We start from the raw sequence: 20,487 nt of genomic DNA, 5'->3' as shown, positions 1-20,487 counted from the left end.
AAAACAGAATCACAAACGAATATTATTTGATTTTGAAGAAAATACGTAAGCATAAAAAACAAAATTTACATATATATACACAATATATTGTCTGATTTACCGGGTGTTGGCGGTGACGAGCGGGACGGCGAATCAAAATATAGTTGACAGCAAAGGAGAGTCCACAGAGCCGCTGGCCCACTAACACAAAGGCACAATTTTCGGCGTCTCGCGCTCGCTCAGATTTTCTAACGTTCTCATCTCTGAAAAAGCCACAACATGCACGGCTTCAGGCCCCACCCTAATTCGCTGACTGTGATTTTATTTTGTTATTGGTTGTCCACGTCCCCACTGAAGCAGAACACGCAGATTACACGGTTTACTATTCCACCGTTGTTTTCCTTCATTTGAATGATTTTCTAAAAAGTTAAAAACATTATTGAGATGGACAACTCGTTGCTGAGGTGGCATGATCTGGTTGATATGGCAATTTATTCTCCATGCCATTAACGGGGTCATCAATTTTTTTAAATTTACAACAATTATAATCTTCTTTCTTTTTTGAGAAAAATAGGGGTTTTCTTACCCAAATTTGTCTGACCTCAATCAAAAATCCTTATTGTACTATTTCCCTTTTGTTATGTTTTTAGTTATTTTAAGGATGATGTGTTCATTTTATATTCTTTAAATTAAATTTTATTGAGGTGACATATAGAGAATAAAAGTCAAACAAATCATGACAGAGAAAATCAGAGTAAAAGATCCATATCTTTTTTTATGAGATACATTGCATATATTAATTAAGGGGTTTATTAACATATTCAAACGGAGCAGTAATGTGCATATCCTTAAACTTGATTTTCACTTCACATTTGTTTGGTATAGATTCTGTACTTTATTAATAAATTTCAAACAACGCATTTGTGTATATTAATTTTTTTTTATTTATATAAAAGATTTTATATTTTAATATAATTTAAATTACGATAGAGATTCGAATTCGGGTACAAATGAGAAGTATATCCACTTGAACCATGCAACTTGGCTAAGTCCATATATGCATATATTAAATATTTATATGTTTTGAAAAATAGAGGTTGGTTTGGTGGAGTTTTCGTGAGGGTTAAGGTTTTGTGGCAGCAGCATGAGCATGTGGCAATAGAATCCAAAATTGATATGGAGAGCGGCTTGTTCCATTCCTTGTATCACATTTGTTTTGACTATTACTATAAAATTCTTTTATTTTTCATTTCAGAAATTAATTATGGGTCTGAAGAGCTTAAAGTGGCGGCAACCGTAAGTGGACAAATATGGGTCTGGAGACAATAATGATTAATGAGAATTTGACAAAGTTGTGATGTAATTAAGTTGATAATGAGGTTGTTGTTGGGAAAATGATATGCCTGTCAATTGGTCCAATTGAATGAGAGTGTTAATAAGTTTGGTGTGCCACTAATAATTTGTGATCAAGTCTTACTAACCATGTGCATGGACACACAAAATAGGCAACTGGGACAATACTAGTTCAATTCTCTCCTTTTTTATTATTTATTTATATATATAAAAAATTAGCGATTTGAATTGCGATTTTTTAATATTAAAAAACCAAATGGACTGTATTGCCTAAGATAATATAAAGAAGAAGAAAACTTGTCCTTTGCTTAATTTTATATCCTGGGGGTTGGCAGGAAGCAACTAACTTGCACATGGCTTGCAACAAAATAATAATAATGAAAAGCAAAAGAAGCCTGCATCCACGCATACGCATAGAATAAAATGACATTAACACAAAGTCCTCGGACATTTTGAATAAAAGAGAGTACAACCTACAAGGACAAATAACAACAATCTTTCAATAAAAAGCGACCTAGTCTTATTTAACCAAGTAAAAGGGACATGTCTTTCAGCTTTTACAAGTATATGACTCTACAAAATTTTGCAATTGAGTTAGTATATCGTACATGTGTACTGCACATAATCGATGACTAAACAACTTCGAGTTTAGACGATGCATATCTTGAAGAGAAAGATCCTTGAAGTATTATTTATATATAGACAGTTACGATCATTGGACTACATTGTGGTTGTGTAAACTTCACAAACTTTTTATACATCTTTTTTTATACCCGAGATTCTAAGAAACCTTTTAAGACTCTATTGGCATATGAAGCCGGTTGATTGATTCAAATTTGTGGTAGTTCAAAAGTACATTCCTAATTAAATGCCTATCTTCCATATGGACATTGAAATTCTACTCCGGAACAAAACTCTTGATAACATAAGAACATGGAACCAATACAAAACTATATAAGAAACAAAGATAAAAGCTTATGGATAAGAATGCAATGACAAACGTAGAAGACAGAGCATTATATTAACAAATTTATACATAGGGGCAGGCTTCCATTCAAAAACCTAAAAGATTAATTAATAATACTTTAGAATTAGCCATGATCCATAAATTAAGCAGAAACTGCTGCATCTTTCTTTTTCAGGGATGAGTATCTGGCTGCATTGATGCGGCCAAAAAGATGCAGCATAGGAAATAAAAGTCAAATATGCTTCACAATTTTAAAACTTACATCAGGAGTTTTTTTTTAATTTAAAAAAAGGACTAACGGTCGAATGGCTAGTCATGTATGTGTAGGAGTAGTAAAATTGAATTAAACTAAGCATCATCACATGTGGTTGGCTTGGTTGGTTCCTCAGTCCAAAAAGAAACCCATATGGCTCAATTACATGTGGCTGTCATTTTGACTCCAACCCTGCCTTTTCTAGCCCAATACAACACGCATAGGCCCAATCTGGAAAATTTGTCAAACTAACTTAGTATTACAACGGAAGATGCTAGGGTCGGTTGGAACTTGGGTACGTGATTGATTCATAGCCGTTGATGTATTTGAATCCCATTCCTAGATGGGACTCACAATATATCTACACACTTCGAAATCAGACACAGTATTCCTCGTAACAAGTGCTTGTTATGGACTCTTGAAAGAACAAATAATGTACATTGATAACAAGTTGGAATGATTTCTTTTGCCCTTATGCATATTCAGACTCTGGCCGTCCTAATTTTGCAGGACATGGAAAATCAAGAGGAATTTTCAGTTCAATGAGCAAAATTTTAACTTCATTAATTTATTACTATAGGAACTTGAATCAACAGATATGGCTGAAGGGCATGCCTAACTACAAACTGAATGGTACAACCCAAACAAGGAAAAAAAAAAGGTTTAAATAACAATGACGCTCACTTGGCATTTGCTTGCCACAAAATTTATGATCCTAACGAAGGAGATTTGCGGCAATAGATTTGATTAATCAACTGGCTTTGCTCTGCTGCAAGAATTCCTTAATTTACTGTGACTGATCAAATCTGGTCTAATGGGAAAGGATGAATGAAGGCAGAATTGAGTTCCCATATCTTGAGGGTGGCCTTGACATTCACTCCAGTTGCATTGTTGAACAAAAATAGCCTTGCTGCTCCATAGATTGCTTCCGTTGGATAAATCCGCGACGCAATCACTGTCCTACCTCCTTGTGCAAAGCTTTCCACAATTGAATGATCAACCTGCAACATTCAACTCCCAAATTTAGAAAATGATCACAATTTCAACAACCCCTTTTTGATTTTCAACAAATATGAACTTGGTAAGCAGAGAAATTGTTACCAATACTCTAGCAGAATATGTTTCACCATCCAACACAGGAACCTGGCCTCCATAAACTGTTTTGTAGACTTCAGGAGCCTTAGAAGATCTGCATCAAAAGCCAACATGTTATTGTTTGTAAGATTAATTTGATGGGCAATCTTAACATTGATTAAAGATGCAAAACCTTGTTTCGTCGGCGCAGAAATAAGTCGTGACATCCCCATCGGTGGAGTTGGAAACTCGGAAATAAACAGGGGTTAGCTCAGAAAGAGTCTCGTCTGCAAGGACCAAAATGCCAAATGGTCCCAATGTGCTCCTATCTGTAGCCCCATCACCGCAACCTACACTGCCATTCCCATTTACACACTCTGTTTCCAATACTTGTATTTCAAAGTCGACCAATATGTCCAGCTGTCCATATTTGCAACCAAGAAAAAGATACGTTAGAAATTAGGAAAAAATTATGATGATTATTATGTATATAACAAAGATTACATATTCTTAGACAAACCTGCGTAGCTGTTCCAATATCAAGCGGCACAACCGTCCCTGCCTCAACCAAGACATCGCTAAACTCTGTAGTGTTTAATCTCAAGTCTTCAATCTCTTCCACTGGCCATTGAAGCAAATTGGTTCCAGTTGCATTGTCAAACAGCACAACCCTAGGAATGGTCTGAAGGGAGGACCAGCCTTTTTCCAAGTCATCAGTTTCGGTATCAGTTTCATTGATCCAACCAAGCAGGATCCTTCTCTCCTTGTTCTGGTCATAAAATGTCTTTGATGCATAGTATCTCCCATAGTCGTACTTCAACCCGATACCCACATCTATTTTCGGGTCATCAGGTATCCACGTATTGTTCTCTACAAAGTAAGTCCCAATTGCGTAGTAATCCATTTTCTTATCATCCAAACTGGCCTTCAGCACGTGCTTAACTCCCGGGCCATTAGCGGACGTCTCCAAACCCTTGGACCCGTTTATAGAAACCGGGTAAAAGTCCACGCACTCCCACATGCCCGTACCCGGGACCGCATGCAAAACCCCCTCCAATAGCTCGTAGTCTATAAAATTAGCGGTGGTGTAGACAATTGAAATGCCAGTTTTATTGACCTTTGACCCGAGGGTAATTCGCCATAGGCCATCGGGCCCAATCCACGCGGTTGTCGGGTCACGGAAATCCGTAGATCCAATTCCGGGTGGGGCAGTTAGGACCGGGTTACCCGAGTACTTGACCCAATGGAGGAGGAGGGGATCAGATAGGTTGGCAGGGTAGGCAAGATTTTGTACTTGCACAGACTCATTGGTGCTGCCGGTGTATAGTATTACGATTTGGCCATCGGGTAGGATGGTCGAAGACCCGGTCCACACGCCGTTGGCATCGAACCATCGATCGGGGACCATCGCGAGCGGGAGGTAGAGCCAGTGGATCAGGTCTATTGATACGGCGTGGCCCCACGTGATGTTGCCCCACACAGCAGAGTCCGGGTTGTACTGGTAGAACAGGTGATACCATCCCTTGTAAAACATTGGACCTACACAAACGATTAATTTGATTAATTGATTGTAATTAAATTATAATAAGATCAATACTGAAGAGCACAAGATAGATGATGTCAGCAAACAAGCACCCAACTCCGAGTCCATGCTTTGAATGGTGGGTGTACCGTATTTTCCACGTAGACGGGGGCAGATGGCTAAATTTATTGGACAAATCACATCTATCAAAACCAAAAAATTACTTTGACCCAAAAAAAGACTAACAACTGTTTTTTTTTAAAATCACATCTAGAAAGAGCCACATCTGTCTAAAATCATTGTGGCCCTCATGTGTGCCAAGTGGCGAAGTTTGATTGGGGATTAAGTGGGTAAAGGTGGGCCCCTGAATGTGCAGTCCATTGGCCACAACTCATAAAGCAACAATGTTTGGATGGGATTCCATTGTTTTTGGTGTGACCATTCTATTATTAATGCTTAGTTTTTACCTCTTATTGTTTTTGGTGTGTCACGTATATCTATATATATAAAGCAAAAGGCTGAAAATGGTGAAACATTCAAAATACTAGAAAATATCCTTAGTTAATGCAAACATTAAGAACAAAACTTATTAATTAAATGAGGATAATATGGTAAATTCACACTTTTTATAAAAAAATTAAAATTAAATAAAAAATAATGGATCCTATTTTTATGGAACACTTTTTAAGTCTAAAATTTAAAAATTTTAAAAAAAAATGCCTCTCGCAAGCGCGGAAGCGCATGCAGAGAGGCTAGTTGAGTATAATAGTAAAATTCTCTAGCTTTTACCTCTTACGAAAGTGGTAATTAGTTTTTAGTTTATCATACAAAAAGAAATTTATTATAAATATATAAGCTGTATGCATCACAAATTTTTGGTAATGCGAAAAGATAAATAAAAAGGGCAACCTAACGGATAATATGGGCAAGGCCTTTGCAGAAAAGGGCCAACCTAATGGACAGCAATAGAACACGTGAGGCATGCAATTTGCATTAGTTAATGTTTTGATATAAAGTAGGAAATAAAAAGGAGTAAACTGCACCGGAGGGTGTTTCTCACACACACAATCAATATGTCATGTAGATTTGAATTTGAGATCTCTAGTCTGCAAGTCTCGTTGACAAATTTAAAAGATGGTTTAATTTATAATTACAAACCCAAAAAAAGGTAACACAAAACTCAAGTGCTGTAAATATAAAGAAAAAAAGAAGTAAATAATGAGTTTTCACAAGAACTTACCATTAGGATCTGCAGTAGGAGAAAGCAGCAGCCAAAGAAAAAACAACGTTGGAAGATGAAAAGAAATTTGATTAGTCTCATATAAAACAATAATAAGGAACATAGAAGAAACAAATCCAAAAGCATATTTGGAATGATGTCAAATTCAGAAAGTTAATCATGGAGACGTATCTAACCTACCATTGATTATATTAGTCAAAAGGAATTCAAAAATATGAAATAAATCATTGAACTTAGTACTTAATTGAGACCTTGTGCTAGAAAAAGAAAGAAGAATAAAAATAGAAAAATAAAATAAAATAAAATAAAAGCTGTGAGTGTACCTACCATTCATCCAATTACGTTCTGGTTGAAAATGGAAGGCTGTTCTTTGCCAAGAAAACATGGCATTGGTCCAATTATAAGAAGCTTCGTCGGAAAAAGATGGGTTGGATTTGGCTGAGACTCCTTGTGCTATTCCTCTAGGCAGTCTTGAATACGACGTCGTCTCTGATGAAGCAGTAGAAGCTGACTGTTTTTTATGGTGGTGACTATCTTGTTGGGGTGGGCCTTGATTGATGATTAATGCGACCAAGGACATGAGAAAAATGACGGCGGCAAAGATCACGGCAAAACCCTTCAAGGGTCTCCGTGGAGTAGCCGGAGGTCCGGAGAGGAAGGGGTCTCCGGGCAAGGGAGTATAGGAAGTAGTGTTGGTGTCCATATCGGTCTATCTGCAAGTGGGGTTTGAGAGAGAAGAGTGTGTTGATAATAAATTCAATGGGGTTTAAATAGAGAATGAGGGAGAATCAGAAGCCCATCTAAGTTGTAGATCTCAGCAAAGGCTTGTAGGCTTTGTAGTATATGGGTTATTGGTATTGAGACATAAGCATGGAGATTGGTGGTTGTCCAATTGAGAGAGAGAGAGAGAGAGAGAGAGAGAGAGAGAGAGTACTTTATTAATGCAGGTACAATACAAGTGTTAATGGGTTGTATTCTCCATTTATATATACGCTAATCATCCAACCCTTTTTTGGGTAGGATTCAAACTTGAAACGTCTTTCCCGAAAGTGAAAATAAATATATTTTATTATTTTATAAGTAATTTGTGTGGAAAAACCAAATCTAGTAACAAAATTTCAAATAAAGCAAGTCCTTAAAGTAACGAGGTATGGTATCAATGTGGTGTTGTTGGTCAAGAATCCTTTGACAATCAAGTTAGTAAGTTTCGTATAATTAACCTAAAAAAGGGTTTAATGATCCTTGTGTGACCGGGAAATTGTAAATTAACTTGTTTGTAATCCCTATAGCAAGAGGAGTCAATTTAGGCATGTCGTTGTTAGCCTCTTTGCAAGAGTGGGGACGGTTTGCCCCCCAGATGTGGACTTCGACAAATTAGTTGGGCATGTGAAAATTAAAACGATTAGTTGGCCTTCCAAAAAAGGTGCCATCCCAAACTTCCTAATTAGTTAGGTTAGTCATGCTAAACAGGAGATTTAAGATGTTGGAGATCACATCACACAGTATGCTGGTTAATCCTTCATCCTTCATTAGGTTAGTCGTGGTAAAAAGGAGATGGTATTTTGGTTAGGCACTTGTTTTTTTACATCTTCCTTTTCACCGCAAGTTTGGCAATAAGTAAATTACATATTTACAAGTTTTTGTTAGTAGTTTTTTGCTCATAAAAGAGTTATTGGTTAGTTCTCAATTCATACGATCGACTTTTTATTTATTTTTAAAATAATACAAATAATGCATTCGATCTATAATAATGACATGGCCAAGAAATTCGAAGATGAAAATTGTACGTAAAGCAAATTATTCTTGTAATAATATATTGAGTCTTGAGTCTTGACTTGGTGTCGTACATTTCACAAATACGACAACAAATTGTGACAATTCTTTTTCGCATAAAAGAGACGTGCACATGGAGATCACATGACATGGTGCCCAAGTCCACAGAAAAAACTTGGGTTATAAGTTCAAACTAAAATATGATGCGGACCAGGAAATTAAGAAAATAAAAACGCGAGTGATTTGTTTAAGCATGATGATGATGGTGTCAACAAAACTTTATGGAATTTGAACTCAAAAAACATGCTCCAATTTTATAAAAGAATATTAAAATAAAATGATGAATAATGCAATAGGAAAAACAAAAAGGAAATTGATGAAAAAGAAAGAAAAGGTGGAAACAGTTATAGAAAAGAGGGTTGTCGAAGGGTCCACATCAAAAAACGTGGCTGCCGGAGTATCACGCAGTTTGGGATACCGGATAGATGATGAACATACCAATAAATTATGATGGATAACAACTTGATAATAATTGCAAGGCCAAAAAACCCAGATAATAATTCAAAGGGCCAAAGACAAAAAATAAAGGAAACGGAACAAATTGCAAATATAATATTATGTGTAATGTGGTGGGAGTTCAGAGTGCGGAAATGAACGGTGAGGTGCAAAGGAAAGAGAGACAACGGATTGATTCGTAGAGTCAAGATTATTATACAAATCATCAAGTAAATAAGTTTGGTTCATTTAAGGATGACAACAAGTCGATTGGGTGCTGGATATGGTACTTTATAATACAAATAATCAAGCAAACATATTTGGTTCGTTCGTTTGTTTCTCCCAACAGAAAAAGAACAAGAAAAAGAAAACAGAATTACTGTTTCTTATTTACTGAGGAGGAGAGGTAAGAGTTCAGCTATGTTTGATGATAATGACGCAGTAGAAATGACGTATGAGCTCAAAAAATTTAGATGAAGCAAATAAACAGATATACAAAATATACAAAAAACATTAGCTAGTTGATTATTGCAGTTACTGTTGGGTATGTGCATGGGATGTAACGACGACACGGATCTACAACGAATTTGAAATACCATGAAACGAAGGAACATGGGAACATGTGGACCTGTCTGATTTGCCCCAAATCTCACGTAAATATATAACAGTATCTATCTATCTATCTATCAATCACCGGATCTTGATCATGTGTTAAACCAAACCCTTTGTTCCAAAATCTCACAAAACCCTTTATCTAACATTCAGAGTCGGTGTTTGTTTGACTTCTGGAAGTGTTGAAAATTGCATGAGGAAGGAAGGAATGGTAGGTCCAAAAAGAATATGGCACTAGCTCAGCTATTAGGATTCTCTGCAGTATCCACAACTTATTTTTACCTTGTAGTTCCAAGAGTTGTGACAGTGCGCATGAGGGGAGGGACTTTTCCCATCCCTGTACCTGTTTGCAATGTCCCCTGGCCGTCTCTATTCCTCTCACCATGTAAAGGGTTTTTGAGGGATGCGTCACCACAAAATTAGGTGCAAAAAGCATAAAAGTTTCAAGGGCAACAGCAATTAGAGATTGATCATGGTTGTTAAAGAAACATCTTCATGCCTAATAATGGCCTACGCATTTACAATAAAATACTACCCATCAAATTCATGCTTCTGATTACAAGTGCTTCTTCACCTTCATCCATACCTGACATAAGTTCTATGGAGAAAAAGAAACTTTCTGGTTGGGCCTCATCATAGAATCAAATTACCCATTTTACACCAAGTCCAACAAGTAATGACCCCATGAGGGATATATTATACTTTAACCAAAATCCAAGAGGAGTGGAGAAAAATAAAAATAAAAAGAAGGAATTAATAATTAATACATTTCAGAAAGAAAGAAGAAAAGAATGAAGGCAAGAGGAATTTACAATTGAGGCACAAAGCTTTTCACGACCAAAAAAGGCAAGAAGCTATGAGCACACAGACTAAAGCGAGGTCTTCTTCCAAGCAAAGCCTGCTCCCCAAACCTCTTGTTGGTATACTTTTTTTCTTTCTAGACAACTTAAAATAAGTAGGCTGCTTTCATCGTATAAGCATGTCAAGATTATCTCTTCTATGTAAAATCTATGCAGTATTTTATAGAGCACTTGACTTCCTCCACATCACCAGTGACTTGAGAAACTCCATCACCTACAAAAATTACACAAATTAATCAAAGTTGGGGCCTGTGTGTTACTTTAACTTCAAAAGTACTCAGAAATTCTGTGCATAAGGGAGCTATACCTCTGAGGGTTCCCTGAGAGAGTAAAATGCATTGCTTTCCTTGGGCACAGCAGAGACTAAAATGCCATAACCTCTGTTTCCTGCCCTCAAGACCTGTTACAGTCCCATTAAGTTAGTTCAATTGATTTGGTACAAGTCCATCAAAACACCTCCTAATGACACTTCCAGATTTTACCTTGAACGCATCTTCATCCGTGCGGTCATCTCCAATATATATTGGGAGCACATCTTCGCAATCGCTTAACCCTGATAAAAAAAATTTCATTGTAGCACAGAATAAGATGGAATTCTATGATTTCCTCAGCGTAATACTTTAATAAGAGCAAGAGATATGAAATACCAAAAGAAATACTCACCAAGAGATTCAAGTAAAAATGTGACGGCCTTCCCTTTGTCCCAGTTTATCATAGGTCGTACCTCTAAAACCTACAAACACAGAAACAGAACAAAAATAGATTGAATGAGAATTACCATAGCATCAACAGAGTAATATAAAAGCCGAAACTAAGATAGATCAGCTTGCATTTTGGCTTTAAAGAATACCTTCCGCCCATGAGTCAAACGGAGACGTGGGTAGTCTTTAAGAACGTCGTGGACACACTGTGCAACTGCAGGCCAACTCTGAAGAGAAAGTAAAAAATAAGTAAACATAAAACGAAAATAAAATGAATAACAAAAGAAAAGGCTCCCTCTGCTAAGTTTATTTTTCATATAAAAAAGAAAAACCTCAAAGTCATAATGAATCAAGTTACTACTCTTAAAAAAGACTACCTTCTCATCTACATTGCGGTAATGTACAGAGACACAGAACTTATTATTCTCAACTTTAGCCCCTTCAATGTCTTTGGTACTTTCAACAAGGGATTCATAAACCTGGTCAAGAATAAAAACCAGAACGCTATCTTGTCATTTTCTACAGAGAAGAAAAGGAAACTTGTAGGTTATTGCACGGATGCACGCTAATGCAGAGAGGAAATTTACTAACCTCGCCAATCATAGGTAAAAATTCAGCTGCAGGCTGGAACAAATTAACATCCTTACCCTGCATTCACCAAACAAAAATGATAAAAGGACAGAATAAATAAAAAACACAAACCAAATGTATATTTTGTGTGTGTGCGTGTGTGAGAGAGCATGAGAGAGAGATAGAGCTTGTAGTCAATTACCTGTTTGTCACTAGTCCTAAAACCATTTCTGTGGTCATCAGCGGTAGATTGTCTACCAGGGCCCATTATGTCCATCCCATGACTACCCGCATAATAGAGTTCTTTTAGTCCTACAAACTCATATACCTGAAAGAATAAGGCATAGGACATGGAGTGGTCAAATTCAGAAAGCACCCTTAAAGATGGTTGAAAGATAAACAAACAGATGATTGCCAAAGAATATGTCATGACATCATTTAAGACGCAACCTAAAAATCACCTTGTCATGGCTTCTTCCACTAATAATTGCTGTTGGGAAATGTTTTGCCACCCTTCTTACAGCTGCGCGCATCTGCAAAGATTAATACATCTTTGATGAGCAAGTAGAGTGAAGAAAAAAAGAGGGTTAAGTTTTAGACGAAAAATATACACTATTTAGATATTCTTACAGCATCCGACATAAAGGCACAGTCAGGGTTATCTACAATCGGTGAAAGAGTCCCATCATAATCCAGAAATAATGCTATTCTCTTGCCCTTGGCATAATTGGTGATTTGTTCAAAGTATGTAAGTGCTGATGGATACTTAACCTGCAAGATTAGACAGAAAGATGTGGAGTACTGCATAAATAACTTAGAAATTTGTCAAAACCAATCAGGGTTGAAACACACAGGTAGAAAAAAATTATTACCATCCAAGTGTGATAAGCAATATCAGCCTCATTTGCCACAGGCTCGTTGTTAACATCCTTTGTTATCTTTCTGTGAGGAGGCGAAGAAGATTTCATAGCATCAAGCCAAGAGTTAGAGCGGACATCATCAAGTAATCCAGCCTTTCTCCTAGGGATTGCTAGGATTAGACCTGCAGAAAAAGCTGCTCCAGGAGGTGAATATTGTAACAGGCTGGAAGGTACACCAAGTCTTGACTTGCTCAAGGGTGTAGGATCAGTGAGAACAGGAGCAGCATGATTTGATTTCAGGTCCATCGGATCCAGATTCAGTTCTCTTCTCAGTTTCCTATATCGAACCAGACAAATAGGGAACTCAGCAATTAGCTCAAGGGGAAAAACTAGAACTTGAAGGCTTTCCAAACTACTTGTACTAGTGCTATTGTATTAAAAAGCATAGAAACGTCCAGCATGACATGGATCAGAGGTTTCAATCCGTGTATGATTGAACTTGATCAAATTGTAGAACGAACCAACTGTGTTAATGCATAAATCACCTACATTATTATACGCAGACACAGAGGAACACAAAAAAATATTGCAGATTCTTCAGCAATGGATATGACACAGAATATTTAGAAGTGTTTGGTACAGCTGATACTTGGTTAGAGAAAAATATGTGATCGGTAGCTGCATATTATAAGAAGCTCCCATGTCCCACATAGTTGGGGAGGAAACATATCATGTACAACCACAGAAAAAAAGGGCCTACATGAAACATGGAATCTTTAAGCTTTGAAATAGACAGAAAAATGGACCACCCATAGGAAAAGATTATATACTTTTCAAGCATACAAGGGTAGAGGTTGTATGGTTACTTTCTGTTTCTGGGCATTCTTGAAAATGCCACCAAGACCAAACCCAAGGCTAGAGATTGCCCAAGAAAACATTATGACTTCAACGATTATGACTTTTCTTTTTTAATTTCCCTCGCTTTAGAATAGTTTACGCGATTACGACATGGATCGACATTTGACCAATCATTTGCATAGAAGCAAAGAAAATAGAAAATAAAATGGAATTGGAGTAAAAAAATCAAAGACGAAAACAAAGAACGATATCACATCAGCTCAACAGAAAACAACTCAATGGGAGACAATGTTGACATAATCCGTTTTGGCGGTTAGAAAAACTTAACTAGGAAATAAAATCTTAATTAACTAACACAGGGAACTGGGATATTAGTTTCATATTCGTAAATCTGAATTATTAAGAGAACCCAATTCTCATGAGTGATAAAAATAAAAACTTTATTAACTAATAAGCTCTTAAGAGCTGAAAGGTTCCTCCTTTCTAATAAGCTCTTAAGAGCTGAAAGTTTTGAATTCATTTTCAAATAACATTATGTGAGAAAGCTCAAGATAAAGAAGAGAAGAATAAGATGAGGAAACGACGACGTACCCAATTTGAGGAATTTCTATCCGAAATGCTAGGCAGTCTTCGAAATGCCGGGGCGGATGCAGAAACCTTCAAAACCAAATTATCAAATTAAGCAGGAGCCAATAATAACAACTGGTGAGGCTGATGGAAAAATCCAAAATGCTCTGTTTGGCAGCCAAGAAAACAGAGGAAAACGAAAGGGTAAAGCAAGAAAGAAAGAAGCATTCTTCACCAGCAGCCCCTTAAAACAAATGACACAGCCTCAGCTTTGAAAAAAATAAGAAAAGGTATTATTTTCTCGGCGGCCAAACAGATGACTTAGAAAGGTAGGCGCTTTAAAAGAAAATGACAATAACAACAACGATTGTAAACATTCACCTTAATCCGCAAGCAACGAGCTGCGCAGAAAATCGAAAATAATAGGAAAAAAATTTGGTGGAGAATCGGGAATCAAGCGCCCAATTAGACAAGAAACTAATAAAAAGGGCAAAAACGTATAGAACCAGAAATCAATAGAAAGGCAACGAGCGAGCCAAGAAAGAGAGAGAAAAGAAAGAAAGCCCTCAAATTTAGAGTCTTGTATTTATAGCGTTTCGGGTCACCCACGAGAAACGTGCTCCACAATCCAACCCGGCAAAACCCCAAAAAGATCCGAGACGCCGTCGCAGCTCCGCTCGTGTAGCAGACGAGGTTATGGAGGGCGCGCGTGGAATTTGGCTTGAGGGGTGCAGAGAGTGGATTTTGGTGGCGGGGTTTAATAAAATAATAGCTTCGGTTTGTAACTGAAAAAGGAAAAATAAAATACTTGAAAAAGAAGAGGGAGTTAGTGGGGGCCAGAGGATCCAAGGGGGACACGTACGGCGGGAGTTTCGTGGCAAAGCGTGTGAGGACACTTGTGATCGAGTCGGAGCTGACGTGGCCACGTTGTAGAGCGGGGCCCGCCACGTAAGTGCTGGAGGTGTATGAAACGTGTCGTCGCTTTCAGGGGGCAAGTTGGTGGTCGTCGGTGGCGGTGGGTCTGTCTGTCTGTCTTGTTGAACAATAATAATAATACCCAAAAGAGGTTGGTCCCACGTGGCGCTGAGAGGGAGATGGCGGGCCTACACGTCTTTCATTGGCCACACGATTGAATTGCGTGGCATCTGTGGACCCAATGAGCGAGAAAGACGTGGATGATATGTATAGCAAAACGACATTGCTTGATGCGTATCTGCACGTGCTTGAGAGAGAAACTCTTGCCTTTTTCTTTTTTTTTTTGGCTTCAAACAAAGATTTGGGCAGTTGTTTTACCTCTTCTCATCCACCTCAATAGACTTGATTGATCGAAAGCTCATATTCAAAGCACAATTAGCAAATTGATGAACATTGCAATTTACTTATCATAATATCTAATTAACTATAAAGAAATTTTCGAAACCTCGTCTATGAATCTAGTCAAATAAGATGTATAGTCTTCATGATTTTTCATTTGTTACGTTTTGTTATGGTTGCTTTTTATTTTTCATATTATTCCAATGAATTAATATGAACTTATAAATTAACTTAAATACTAGTCGTATTTTTTTTATTAAAAAAAACCTTATTATAGGCTCTAACACTTGCATTATATGTATCACATCAATCTTAATTGATAATATTGAATTATACGTCATATACAATCAATGTATTGTATTGCCATGATAACGACGACACCAATAGTAAACCAACATTTTATTAATACTATGATTAATACATGTTGGAAAAAAATTTTATCAATTGAGTTATCGAATAGAATAGCATTAAGTTCATAGTTTTACAACACAAGATACAAGACCACACTCGTCCAGTCTCATTTCTAATGTCCACTCGGAATGGAAGCAACATGTTGTACTACGAATGACTTGGTTGGGCACACGTGTGGGATCGGGCGGGGCCCGTCCGAGCTGGCGACACATCTTTGTTTTACTAGTCAAAGACAGTGACAGCAGAGAACCAAAACAGGAAATGGAAACTACGAGGAAGATTGTTAGAAATTTAATTTAATTTATTAAATAATCATATAAAAAAATAAGTTAAAGTTGCCTCTTCCAGAGGTTTGACTAAGTATTTTCTCTGTAGGTAATTTATGACTGATTTTATTAAAAGGGCAGGGTGGGGCCAAGTGGCAGTTAGTACTTGGTGGTCTCGTACAAGCGACGACGGAATCTCATTTTCAACGCCGTGAGATGCGTTTTAAATAGTTAGGCTCGGGATTTTCTAGATGTTACTATTTTTAGCCCTTTTTCCCCCTTTAATTTGCTATTTTAAAACTATTACAATGAAGCTTGCACGTCTGCTAGCCGCAGCTAGAAACAAAAGACATTGTTAAATTTAGTGAATTTAATTTAATTTAATTTTTGTGTGTTTGTGATAGAAAATTTCGTTATTTTACCAATTTGATTCAGAACTTGGAAATATGATGATAAGTAGAAAAATTCAATGTAATTTTTATTGGATCTTGTTTTTAATGCCCATGAATTGTTATTTCGTGCTTGAAGATACATATGGTCTTAATAATATAGTAATAATATAGATTAAAAGATTGTGAGTTTTCCTGGAAATTGGTTGAAACAATGAAAACGTGTGCTCATGGGCTTTTGACAAAATGGAAACCCTAATAGTAAGTAATAATAAAAAGCCATAAAGTCCAATAAAAGTCACATTAAATATATAACAAAATGGCGTGACCTAATTGAATTATAGAATCTTCCAGGCTTTTTCTCTGGTGCTGTGTGGTCAAATGACTGAAGAGTGTTCGGTGCGATTGCGCATTGCATAACACGAAAGGTCGATGAAAAGTTCCGTTTGTAGAAAAAGTTGCAGCCTCCTCAACCTCAACTACCATCTTAACTGTATGTGTTTATAGTTTTTTATTGGTTAACTTAATATAATTAATTATAAGGCACAAAGTTTTCTTAATTCCCAAGTAATAGCGTTTTGTGTTGACTAAGCCTAGTTGTTTATGTGTTCTACGTGCATGAATATTAAAAGATGATCACTTCCGTTGGGCAATGAGTCAATGACACCACTTGTGACCTACTACTACTTTATTTTTACTGCACAAAAATACAGATTTATTTAGAAAAATAATCTGTCGACATTCATTTCCCCTGATTGGCTGAATGCATAATTTTGAAGTATATTCCATTTCGTGGTGATGTGTGCGCGGGCGCGTGTAAAATTGACTCGAAAACAATATCCAAGTATGGGCTTTTTGACTGACTTGCAAGTAATTTATTTTGGTTGCATATTTTGGCACTATAAAATTGATTTTTGGGTCAAAATGCCAAGATGGGCTCCAGTATTAATTCCAAGGTTTTATTATTATTTGAAAGTTTCTGTGTTGGGTCAAAGCTAGAGGCACCGGGACCAAGAACAGTGGATTGCGCGTTTTTCTCACTACAGAATTCAAACCCAAATTTAATTCCATACCGAAAATAATAAATACACAGGACAAATAAAATCAGGTCGGGGCCAGAGGTCCCCCACCCAGCTAAGACTAAGAGCCTGGCTTACTAGTTGACCACAGAGGAGAGGGTCCAAATTTAAAGTATTTGGGTTCAACCATGACCCAAATTTAAATGTTATTGGGCTTGAACAGCTATTATGATCATCCCTTAAGGGGACAAGTAAATTAAGCAAAAAATGCAATGATTTGGATGGGCCTCCTTCTAAGAGAAGCCCAACACAGATTTACACATTACCTAACTTTCTTGCATCTGCTCAAATACAAGTGGAGCAAATGAACCACTTGAGACATGGATGCTAAGGCTCTGCCACGCATGTTATTCAAGGTAGTTCACAACAAAGGATTTGCTAGATTTAGAAAACCAAATATATAAACGCAGCACTTCAAAGATCATACAAGTCTTAAGCACAACGAGGGAAACCAAGGGTACATCTTGCTAGTAGGAGAACAACATCTAGTTTTAAATTCCTCAGCTAGGCTACATCTCTCTAGTAACAGCTACAACAAGAGACACCTCCGAATGGAGGTCATCGGTCACATTCCCGTGCACTTACAAGCATGCCTCGAAGGTATTAGAACTGTTCTCTTCACGCTCCAGCATTTGGACAACCTGCGCCACACCTTCAGCAATTTCCCTCTGAATGACCCCATCTGGCATATCAAAGGTCCTCCTCCTCATGGAGAGTGATTTTCCAGCAGGCTGGGGGTCAACCACGTCGAGCATTGCTTCCAGCTCATCCACCATCGACCTCTTTGCAGTTCGCACCATTACATCAGCGCCCTAATATATCCAACGCAAATTGGCAAAACCCCATTACATTCAGTAACTTAATCATTGCTTTTACATGGGGTAAAACAAAGTGAAACAAGGAACCAAAAAAGTGTGCATGATTAGAAATACCAAATTGTGCGCAAGTGTGCATATTTGTATGAGAAAGATCAAGGGTTGGTTGATAACACTTCGATCATCTAATATTGGAGTAAAAAATTGACATTTTGTCAAGAACATATTGCAAAATCAGTTTTATGTTAGGTAATGTCTTCCTTGATTCTCACGCATCTTTTGACCAAATAAAAGTTCAATACATGCCGAAGAAACAAAAAATCATAAAAAGACGACGTCAATTATTCAACAAGGTTCTAACAGAAGTGGTACTAATAATCATCAAACAAGTATCGTAACCAGAGATGATGTCGTGTTCATTAATTTCAGTAAGGAATTAGATTAATCTTATTATGTAAAATTATGAGAATTTTGTCTGAACAGAACACACATCCACATTGCCTAGCAATTGCACATTCAAGTTATGAGAATCCTACAACAACATATATTGTTTAAAACAGCAACATTGTCCTCTCCAATTAAAGTTTTTAGGATTTAGTGAAAACCATGAGTTTGAGATTCACATTTTTATAAATGCCAATGACAGATATCACTCAAGTTACCTCAATGGCATCAACAGTGAGGAGCAGAACAATGATTCTTTCGGTGAACCTCTGACGCTCTGCTGCGTCATGAGCTACACGACGGCGGTAGGAGAAGTTATTGAACAATGCTCTGATCTCCTTCAACTTGGACTTGGCAACTGCCAGATCTCTAAGGGCCCGGAGAGCCTGCGATCTGCGGATCAGATAAGCTCTGAAAGTCATCTGTATCATCATTGCTGCATCTTGAGGAGACAGCTCCTTCCTCTTTCCCTTAGCCTTTCCAGTAGCTCCAGCTCTCTTTGCAAAAGCCTACCTCCATCATAAAAAATCTATATTACTAAAGTGAAATGTTCACACTAACCCAACATAAACTAATCAGATTTATAACTACATTTTGTTTTTTTTTTTTTTTAACGTAAGTAAGAAAGAATCAAATCCTATGAAACCAACATTCATTTTTGGCTAAACTCACTACCGTCTAACAATTGTAAGTCATATGAGATTCAGCTCAATAACTAATGCAGGGCTTAAAATGTAACCTCACATTACCTGTCTTAGAACGACAGCCCCATGATCAACAAGCTCTTCAATCTCCACCAAACGCGTGTCCCTCCCTTCCTTCTTTTCCTTCTTATCCTTCTTCTTTTTCTTCTCCTCCTTCTCCTTCGTTTCGCTGCTGTTACTTGCATCATCACCATTCGATGCTGTGAACGTGTACTTGCGCGAGATCTCTCCCTTCCCTTCAATCTCAGCCGTCCATCTGTACTTCTTGTCAGTCGCCTCTTCCTTCTCCGCCTTTTTCTTATGCTTTCCCTCTTTGATCTCCGTCGTCCATTTGTATTTCCGTTCAAGGCCGTGCTTCTCGGGGCCCTTGATCTCCGCCGTCCACGTGTATTTCCGATCCCCACCCGATTTGACCTTGGCCAGCCGATCAAACCGCGACTCCAGCTCACTGACTCGGTCGCTCAGGCTCTGCAACAAGATCTCACTTCCGAGCCTCTCAACTCGCTGAATCAGCTTGTACGACAGAAGCGACGGCGTTTTGATGGGGCTGGGAGGACTGAAGAAGTCCAGAGCGTAGCCGAGCTCGTAATCCTCCTCAACATCTTCGAAAAATGAAGGGAAAGGTAGAGCTTTGGGAGCGAAAATGGAGGTTGTTTCTCGGAGAAGAAGGGGAGGGCTGTAGTAGGGCTCGACGAGCTCGATCCTCCTGAGCCAGCTCATGGCGCAGCTGAGCGAACACGGTGATAACTCTGTGAGTCAAACTGAACGAGTTAAAATGATTGGTTACGCGGGTAAGGCCTTCTTCTCTGTGATGTGATATCGATGGGATTACTGAAGATGTCGAAAGCTGAGGTTAAAACGAGTTACGAAAGAAAAAGGCGACAAATTTGTGAAAGGTACGAGGAGCGTCAAAAAGGACGAGGATAATGTCAAGGGTAGAATTGGAAATTCGACCTGTGAAAGGAGCTGGTGTAGTAGGTTGATGACTCGGATCGGCGTCGAAGATGAGATTCGCCGCGTAATTAAGGTGGGTGCATGGACGGAAATGGCCCCAAGGGGATGTCGAATTTACAGCGACATGAGAATCTCTGACTGGACAATCGCAATAGTGTGCGAAATCGAATAATGGTGGTGGGCATGTGGAGTCTGTGATTTTTCTGACCCCACGTGAGGCTTTCGGCGCCGAACATGTTATGTTATGTTAGTCCTAGTCCACTGGACTCGGTCTAACTCTGGGCTCGCTGGGCCTTATCTACTTGTACTATGGAAACCCGATTTCCTTGGGCTCTCATTTTAAATTTAAAGTTCTTTAGACATCCAGCACAAATTAAATTAGAAGTAGGCCGAAACTTACCTTTGTTTCAACAATTTAAACGACACC

At 37.9% G+C, this 20,487-nt stretch overlaps 3 protein-coding genes across 4 annotated transcripts; all 3 read right to left on the bottom strand.

Moving 5' to 3' along the window:
- LOC18784736 (acid beta-fructofuranosidase 1, vacuolar) lies at positions 3,084 to 7,329 on the bottom strand. The gene is made up of 6 exons (XM_007218792.2): positions 6,716 to 7,329; positions 6,389 to 6,397; positions 4,147 to 5,165; positions 3,820 to 4,046; positions 3,654 to 3,741; positions 3,084 to 3,553 (listed from the first exon to the last, which is right to left on the bottom strand). The coding sequence occupies exons 1-6, from the start codon at positions 7,089 to 7,091 to the stop codon at positions 3,353 to 3,355; spliced, it is 1,920 nt and encodes a 639-aa protein (XP_007218854.1). The 5' UTR covers positions 7,092 to 7,329; the 3' UTR covers positions 3,084 to 3,352.
- Positions 9,791 to 14,441, bottom strand: LOC18784720 (trehalose-phosphate phosphatase A). 2 transcript variants are annotated; one of them, XM_007218059.2, is made up of 13 exons: positions 14,066 to 14,441; positions 13,709 to 13,774; positions 12,272 to 12,596; positions 12,030 to 12,170; positions 11,861 to 11,932; positions 11,602 to 11,727; positions 11,421 to 11,477; positions 11,207 to 11,308; positions 10,979 to 11,056; positions 10,792 to 10,861; positions 10,611 to 10,681; positions 10,436 to 10,528; positions 9,791 to 10,342 (listed from the first exon to the last, which is right to left on the bottom strand). In XM_007218059.2, the coding sequence occupies exons 3-13, from the start codon at positions 12,563 to 12,565 to the stop codon at positions 10,289 to 10,291; spliced, it is 1,158 nt and encodes a 385-aa protein (XP_007218121.1). In that variant the 5' UTR covers positions 12,566 to 12,596; positions 13,709 to 13,774; positions 14,066 to 14,441; the 3' UTR covers positions 9,791 to 10,288. The 2 variants fall into 2 exon arrangements, with proteins under 2 accessions (XP_007218121.1, XP_020412118.1); XM_020556529.1 differs by lacking the exons at positions 13,709 to 13,774; positions 14,066 to 14,441 and adding an exon at positions 12,809 to 13,005.
- LOC18786175 (BAG family molecular chaperone regulator 7) lies at positions 17,469 to 20,284 on the bottom strand. The gene is made up of 3 exons (XM_007218043.2): positions 19,152 to 20,284; positions 18,621 to 18,911; positions 17,469 to 17,955 (listed from the first exon to the last, which is right to left on the bottom strand). The coding sequence occupies exons 1-3, from the start codon at positions 19,824 to 19,826 to the stop codon at positions 17,725 to 17,727; spliced, it is 1,197 nt and encodes a 398-aa protein (XP_007218105.1). The 5' UTR covers positions 19,827 to 20,284; the 3' UTR covers positions 17,469 to 17,724.

The sequence above is a fragment of the Prunus persica genome, chromosome G2 (genome assembly GCF_000346465.2).
Source record: "Prunus persica cultivar Lovell chromosome G2, Prunus_persica_NCBIv2, whole genome shotgun sequence".
NCBI lineage: Eukaryota > Viridiplantae > Streptophyta > Magnoliopsida > Rosales > Rosaceae > Prunus > Prunus persica.
This window is presented reverse-complemented; position numbering and strand designations above follow the sequence as displayed.

Coding starts and splice junctions, on each gene's coding strand:
- LOC18784736 (XM_007218792.2), bottom strand. CDS start 7,091: ATGGACACCAACACTACTTCCTATACTCCCTTGCCCGGAGACCCCTTC. Junction 3,742..3,819: donor TTCTGCGCCGACGAAACAAG/GTTTTGCATCTT, acceptor CTTTTGATGCAG/ATCTTCTAAGGCTCCTGAAG. Junction 3,554..3,653: donor CATATTCTGCTAGAGTATTG/GTAACAATTTCT, acceptor TGAATGTTGCAG/GTTGATCATTCAATTGTGGA.
- LOC18784720 (XM_020556529.1), bottom strand. Junction 11,728..11,860: donor GTGGAAGAAGCCATGACAAG/GTGATTTTTAGG, acceptor TTATTCTTTCAG/GTATATGAGTTTGTAGGACT. Junction 11,309..11,420: donor TTTTACCTATGATTGGCGAG/GTTAGTAAATTT, acceptor ATTCTTGACCAG/GTTTATGAATCCCTTGTTGA.
- LOC18786175 (XM_007218043.2), bottom strand. CDS start 19,826: ATGAGCTGGCTCAGGAGGATCGAGCTCGTCGAGCCCTACTACAGCCCT. Junction 18,912..19,151: donor GGGCTGTCGTTCTAAGACAG/GTAATGTGAGGT, acceptor TGATGGAGGTAG/GCTTTTGCAAAGAGAGCTGG. Junction 17,956..18,620: donor TCACTGTTGATGCCATTGAG/GTAACTTGAGTG, acceptor TGGATATATTAG/GGCGCTGATGTAATGGTGCG.